The 7,498-nt window shown below is 42.1% G+C and overlaps 1 protein-coding gene across 1 annotated transcript in view; it reads right to left on the reverse strand.

Moving 5' to 3' along the window:
* The window catches only part of mrpl45 (mitochondrial ribosomal protein L45), an 8,321-nt gene extending 875 nt beyond the window's left edge, over positions 1-7,446 (reverse strand). Inside the window, exons 1-7 of the mRNA XM_056372559.1 lie at positions 7,345-7,446; positions 6,721-6,916; positions 4,863-4,980; positions 4,600-4,698; positions 3,893-3,941; positions 3,660-3,809; positions 2,398-2,571 (exon numbers count right to left, since the gene is read on the reverse strand). Of these exons, the coding sequence (XP_056228534.1) occupies positions 2,398-2,571; positions 3,660-3,809; positions 3,893-3,941; positions 4,600-4,698; positions 4,863-4,980; positions 6,721-6,916; positions 7,345-7,407 (849 nt within the window). The 5' untranslated portion in view covers positions 7,408-7,446. The remainder of the gene's footprint in view (positions 1-2,397; positions 2,572-3,659; positions 3,810-3,892; positions 3,942-4,599; positions 4,699-4,862; positions 4,981-6,720; positions 6,917-7,344) is intronic.
* Positions 7,447-7,498: the final 52 nt, after the last annotated feature.

Raw genomic sequence — 7,498 nt, forward strand, 5'->3', positions numbered from 1 at the left:
TTAAACCAAATACGAAGAGCAAAGAGCAGCAGATTGAGCTGGAGTTGTGTAAAATCTGTTATTTTAAATTGTTACTATAATTTCATAGACTACGGCTGGTGACAGTGTCCTGCTTTCATTGGTCAGGTGACTTGACAGAGTGTGATTGACAGGTGGCAGAGCCTGAAGTAACCAGAGAACAAGTCAAACCTTTCAGTAACTAAAAGCTGTGAGGAAACTCGCTGCTCACATTTACAACGAGGTCCGCTGCGAGTGAGGACGACCGCGCCATCGCTTTTACCTTCATTTGACAAAAGTGACAAACACGTCTGCGCTGAAGCTTTTTTTAGATTCTGTCAGAGAAGAGTAAGAAACACCTTGTGACATCATCGCTGCTCCATCTGTCAGGTATATCTGACACACAGCAGGGGCTGACTCACAGATTTAAGGTGATTATGTTCTACGTTTTGCACTGATCATCTTCTATTCCAGTCTTACGCGCTCACAGAGCACTTTATTAGGAACACCAGACTAACACTGGGTAGTTCCGGTCTCTGCCTCAGTTCTTCATGTCACGGATCCACAAGATGTTGGAAACTTTCCTCTGTGATTCTGCTCCATGTCGACATGATGCATCACATCATGTCTGCAGATTCGTCAGCTGCACATTCATGCTGCCGATCTCCTGCTACCACATCACTAAGGTGTTCTACTGGATTCTGATCCTGATCTGGAGACTGAGGTGAAGTTCACTGAACTCACTGTCATGTTGATGAAACCAGTTTGTGACATGGAGCAGTTTCATGCTGGAAGTAGATATTAGAAGATGTTGAACTGTGGCCATGAAGGGAGGAACATGGTCAGCGACAGTACTCAGAGAGACTGAGACAGTCACACCATGAATCATTGGTATTAAAAGGCCCCAAAATGTGACAAGAAAACACCAGCAGCCTGGACTGTTGACACAAGGTCGGATCCATGGATTCATTCTGTCAACGCCAGATTCTGACCAACAAGCTGTTTCCTCCACAGAAGCTGCTGCTTCCAGGAGGTTTTTTATTTTGTTTGTTTCTGGCTCCATTCACAGTAAAAACTCATGAGTCACTGAGATTCGGATGTTTGATGTGAACATTAACTGAAGCTCCTGACCTGTATCACTGCTGCCACATGATTGTCTGAGATGTGAAACAGTCTGAAGCATTAATAGAAATAATGGTGTTTACACTCGGCTTTAAATTCTGTGCAACACAATCAAATCAGCGGGAGTCTGACCAGAGCTCAGTCACGTGCCCGACGTGGTTAAAGGGTTTGTTAACCTAAATTACACAGATTTTCCTTCTGGTTGATTCTAACTACGTCGACGGCTTTGGTTGCATTCCAGAGGTGACAGGAATTTGTTTGTGGAGCTCAGAGCATCAAAACATATTTTATATTTCCATAATCAATGTCACGATCAAACTGAGGGTCTGCGGATCATCCAGAGGAACAGGGACACCTCCACAGGTGTCACCCTGCCACCAGCTCCAGGAGACGCACAGTGGAAAACCCGTTTATTTCATTTGGTCTTTAATCAATTATCTCGTATTTTACTTTTCTTCTGTTTTTATTTTCATTTCTGTTGTGTCATTTCATTGTCCTTCTATTCCCCCTTATTTTATTGTACTATTTTATTTTTTATTGGACAGCACTGAGCTCCATCTCTTGTATGAAAAGTGCTCTATAGAAGTGTTTCTGTGATGCGGCCGACCGTCACTGATATAAATGGCGTGGACAAAATAACAGAAACACCCGTCCTCATAAGGCAATACGACTCAACATCACAACAACCTGCAGCCTCCGAAACGAGCGCAGAGTCGAATCAGCACCAGTTTCAACTCAAACTGAAGTTTATAACCTTCATGGGGGGGGGGGGGGGGGGGGGGTTTATTGCAGGAGTGTTTTATTAGACTGCATTAGTTTCAGCTAGCTGTAGCTAATAACTGCCAGCTGGGTGTAAGTCAATGAGGAGCTCAGACACTTTAATAAACAAGGGCTGGAGCTGAATTTGGACTGTAATCAAACACCAGATATTTCACTCTCTTATTTTATGAGGAAAAAGTGGCAGCCATTAAAGGAGGGGGGGGGGGGCTGATGTGGAAACAGCTGGAGAGGGCAGAAGGCTCTGTCTGGGGTCAACGACCTCCGTGAAGAGGAGCGACAGATGTAACACAAGTTATTACGAGAGGGCTGTGAAGAAAAGAAGACAATCTTGAAACATATCGGTCCATCAGCCTCGTTCATGTGATCGTTAAAGTGAAGTATGAAGTGGCCAGTTAATAAAGGCCGTTTAATTCCCTTTATACAGGGAGAGCAGCTTGGACCTCTGCCTCTTCCTTTGCTAAAGAGATAAATGTTGGCCGGTGCAGAGACGAGCGTCACCTTAATAATTGGATCTTTGGCGGGAGCCCAGGATGGCACTATTTTTCCGTGTAGCCTCCATCGGCCGTAGGGGTTGACGAGGTGACGCTCTATAACCAGGTACTCCAGGACGTCCTTCGGCTGCTCCTCGCTGCCCAGCATCAGCCTCCCGAAGCGGTCGTAGACGGCCAGAGTCTGCGGGACCAACACGCATGAAAGAGGGTTCGTTAAGATCAACTCAATCTTGATTGTAACCCTGGCTGCATTCGCTTTGTGTCACTGCTGCAAGTAACTGTGTGCAAACTAAATATAATCACATTAACAACTGCTCAGGTTTATTTTGTTTTTTTAATCCAGCACCTGCACAACCTGAGATGTGACTTTGTTCAGTTCACTTTGAAATACTTTATCCGTCCCTCAAGGGCCAATTTGAGGCGAGGGAGTTTGCAAACAGAAATACACATTAACAACTGATTTACACACGATCGAAAAATACAAATATGACGATATTAGTATGAGCTGAAATACACAAGGATTAATGGCAGCAGCCAGTTCAGCAAACAGACGATGAATATGAGCCTTTCTTCAAAAGTCAGAGGTTACTGCTCTGCTCCTTTGTATTTCATGGAAAGAAACAGCAATCTTTATATATTTAAAAGGAGCTATCTCTAGGTTTTTCTAATGCTACATAGCCTGTGTTAGCATTAACAGCTGTTTACTAAACACTGCGAGTTCAGCATCATCACCACAACCCGCTCCCGGCAAGAAACCCGACTCAGCTCAGAGAAAACTCACAAACAGCCCTTTTAAAGTCAGTAGTTAGTAACTGCTCCTTTGGCAGGTATCACCACGCTCTGTGCAGCAGCTACGAGTCTTTCTATTCTTAATTTAGACGTTTTCACCCACTGATCTCTTTACATTCGGAGATATTTTGAGGCTGCGGCTAAATTTACTGTTTGAATGTCTGTTGGCTGCAGTATTTGTATTTCACTTCCCCTCCTTTCATTTCGAAAATCAACAAAAATCTGTCATTCCTCCCAAAACTTCTGCATAAAAGTGAAGCTGGAAAACGACGTGCAACAACACAAAGGCGCAGATTATGTCCAAAAAATAAAACTTCAAGTTCATTCATGACAGCAGCTGAAATAACAATAATAATAACAATAATAATAATAATAATAATAATAATAATAATCTCAATAAACAGGGAAACTAACACACTTTGAGAAAGCGCTCTGCACACAAACAGTTCACACTCGTAGCCATGAACACATGGATCGTACCTGTTTGGAGTGCATGCGGACCGTCACCTGGCCGTACAGGTTCCCTTTGCTGACCATGTCGGGGCAGCGGGCGTGCACCACCCTGGGCGGCTCCAGGGACTCGACGAACCTCCAGCGGATCGTCTTGAAGCGATTCCCCCTCGTCATCTCCTGAGCAGGACAGAGGAGTTCGGTATATGTGAGAGAGAGTAACTCAACGTGGAGGTGGATCTTCACAACAGGACAGAACTTACCGGATAACATCTCTCTGTTACTAAAGAGTGAAGCTTCTCCTTGTTGAACCTGCAACAACAACCACAGGTTCATCTTTCTCTCTGGACTTTAAACCTTAAAGAATATATCTTGCGTGTTAATGTTTCATTTAGCAAAATGAATTATTAAACGCTGCATTTGTTTTGGATCTGCTTCATGTCAGTCACCTCACACACAACTTATCACCTCCACAATCAAACTTTTACTGTGGCAGGAAAAACTTCATTTCAAGATGCTCTTGAACTTCAAAGTTTAGAGCTGAAACAAGCATTGATCTGTCAATCATTGATTAATTGGTCAGCTGATTATTGTCATAAGTCAGTTTCATGTGTTCCAGCTTCAAGTGTGTAAAAAATTTGGTGCTTTTTCTCTTCATTTTTTAGACCAAACAATTGGTATTAAAAACTAATTAAAGACACGTTACTGGATGTTTACAGGACTGGGGAGACGTGACCTAGATATCAAGGTATTTTAGGTATTTTGTTTCTAAGAAAGTAACAAACTTAAAGACATATAGAGAATTAATTTAATAATTGAATGTGTCAACAATGTAGAGGATCTTTCTTTGGGCGTTTTCCTGTTTTGCAGCAAGAGTCTTATTCTCACGTCTGTAATAAATGTCAGTTTATTTCTCCCTGACGATGAGGCTGAACTGAACGGAGTGAAGGACACAAGTTCATTTTCTTACTGTGTCAGAGCGTTGTGAGCCTCAATGAAGATTTCTTGAGCTCGTTCTGCAAAATCCTTTGTTGAGAACAGAGAGTCGTGCTCTTTGATTTTACGAATCCTGTGAAGACGAAATGAAAAAACATTTGCACGTTTATCGCACAGCTCATATCAAAATGTTTTGGATTAAATTCTGTGAAACAGCTGTAATAAAATGACACACCCACACAAACTAAATTCTCTCCTGCGAGACTCAGACATGTCTGACAAGAAAAACAATCTTACGCTAGCTGTGAGCCGGCGCTCTGTCGTATCTGTTCCGTTCGTTGCTTCAGGCCTTCTTTAGACAGAGTGGAGAGACGAGCGTCGCCCTCCGGGGGGATGTAGGCGTCGAAGACTCCCGCTGGTAAAGACAGCAGACAAGACTGATCAATCAGCGCCTTCCCTCCAACCACGGAAACTTTTCAAAATAGATCATTTCAATACACAGCCGCCGTCCGATTAACGGAGAGCAGCTGCACACAAAGACTCTTTTGAGGGGTTGTAAACTGACATTTATTATAAAATGTTCTGGTGCAGAATTTATCTCAATACTAATGCACCAGTTTGTTTACCTGCTGCTGTACATTTACCAGAACAAGGCATGTTTCTGTAACTAGCAGTAAGAAATATCAACATCTTTTTCTGTGAAACCATTTTTTATTTAACAAATTAAACGTTACATTTTGATTCAGCACAGGAACCTGAACAGTAGCGTCTTTCCAGACCACTCAACACCTGCCAACATCTGTGATGGTTTTCAGTGATTCAAATAAAGACAAGGTGAAAATGAAACATGAAACGGCAACACAGTCCGATTATCTGGTTTAAATAAACGAGAAAACGATTATCTGAATCAGAAACAGTCTGATTAAAGAATATAGAAATAGGAATATGAATTCTGACCACACAATAGATGCCATCTACATTTAGTAGAGTAATTACATTTAGTGGGCAACAAAAACTTCAGAGTACCTAGACCTACTGGTTACCTGTTAAAAGTCACTAGTTAACTGGTAAAACTGCTGTTTTACCAGTTAACCAGTGACTTACTAACCATCATCTTAAATCTACCTGCATGAACCTGAATGGAAACAATGAGCCTCTCCTGAAAGATATGTATTGATTATTCACTTAAACTGTTCAAGTTTCTAGTTTTTAGTTCCTATTTTGTAACATTTCCTAAGTCAGATATTGAACGCCTCCTTCAACTCTCTTGGTTGACTGTGAAAACACTTGGGACGAAGACAGAAATAATAACAACCAATAACTAATTAATAATATTAATAACAACCTAAGTGTCAGGTGACTAAAGTTGTGCAATCCTGCTTTGTCCAGCTGAGATATTTTAACCAAGATCAGGTCATTGCTTTCATCTGCTGATCTAGAAAAGGTCGTCGATGGTTTTATCTCCCCCAGACTGAACAACCGCAATGCTCTTTATTCTGGTATCAACATCCACAGACTACAGCTGATATGAAACGCTGCTGCCAGGTTGTTGACACGCTCTGAGAGAAGCAACCTCATCACACCGACCCCTGCTGCCCTTCACTGGTCACCTGTGAACAGGTCTGAGGATTTTACTGCTCGTCAGCAGCTGAGACACTGTGTCTGATTGTTTTCACATTGTGAGTCTCTGTGTGCACGTGTGTGTCTCATCATGACAAAATGTTCTTGTGGAGACATCCACTGCAGCAGAACTACCACAGAGGTATTTTGGCAGGTCTTTGTATGTCTGTGGACAGATTTTGTCACCGTGACAATAGCGTCACAACCTGCAAGATGCAGTAACAAAACTTTACAGGTGTGTAGTTCAGATCCAAATGAAGACCAAGTTAAAAGATGGGCATGGTCCAAGCCATGAATACCAAGAACTAATGTATTAATGTATTAATGTGGTGCCGAGTGCTCATGGGTCGGATCGTGAACATGTGGTTGGGTGTCACAGCCGATGTGATCCCACCTCTAGTTGTAATTGCTTTAATTATTATCATGTTGTTATAGATACATGTTGCTTTTTAATGTAAAGCACTTAGTAACTGTGTTTTTAAACGGTGCTCTTTAAATGAATTATCATTATAAATAAGGTGACATTATATTTTACCAGTGCAGGCGATGTTGATGGGCCTCTCAAGGTACTCCTGCCTGATGACAACGCCTGCTGCTCGGCCCCTGTCCTCTGCGTTCATCTCAATCTTCCCCTTCATCCCCACTGCTGGAGGGATAAAGTACCGCTTCTTGGTCCGAACTGGCAGGAAAAATGGGCCTGGGTGGCGCACATCCAGACAGGCCTCTGCGTTCTGAGGGAAGGAGCATGAATAAGTGCTTTTAAATGTGGTGGACAGAATATTTGAAACACCTTTCAATATAATGTAGTCCACAGACATCCACTACATCTCTAAATAATGAGATAAGAAGTAAAATATATGACTTTTACAGTTACACTATGTCACCCAAGAATTACACTACCATAATTTTGACTCAGTAACACAATTACTACATCACATCCCGTGATTTTATTAGAAACTTCTTATAAATTTTGTTTTGATTGTCATAGTGTACAGGATCTGCTATGTCCTGACAGTTAGCTAATGTTAGCTAAGCTAGCCCCGGGCACAACTGTGTAGAGCGTAGCGCGTTCAAAACAAAACAAACGAGCTGTTTCTTCATCATATTCACCGTCTAACACTGTTTCAAAACAGTAACCTGTTATCAAATGGTTCATTACCATCAAACTGCTGCATGTTGCTCTGTGAAGGACCACCAGCGTCCTCCTCATGGGCATCGCCATCTTTCCACCCTTTACCGGAAACTAGAAAACAACACTTCCTTTCATCCCTTTTCAAAATAAAACTTTCCTTGTATTTCCGCAAATAAAATAT

The sequence above is a fragment of the Seriola aureovittata genome, chromosome 3 (genome assembly GCF_021018895.1).
Source record: "Seriola aureovittata isolate HTS-2021-v1 ecotype China chromosome 3, ASM2101889v1, whole genome shotgun sequence".
Classification (NCBI taxonomy): domain Eukaryota; kingdom Metazoa; phylum Chordata; class Actinopteri; order Carangiformes; family Carangidae; genus Seriola; species Seriola aureovittata.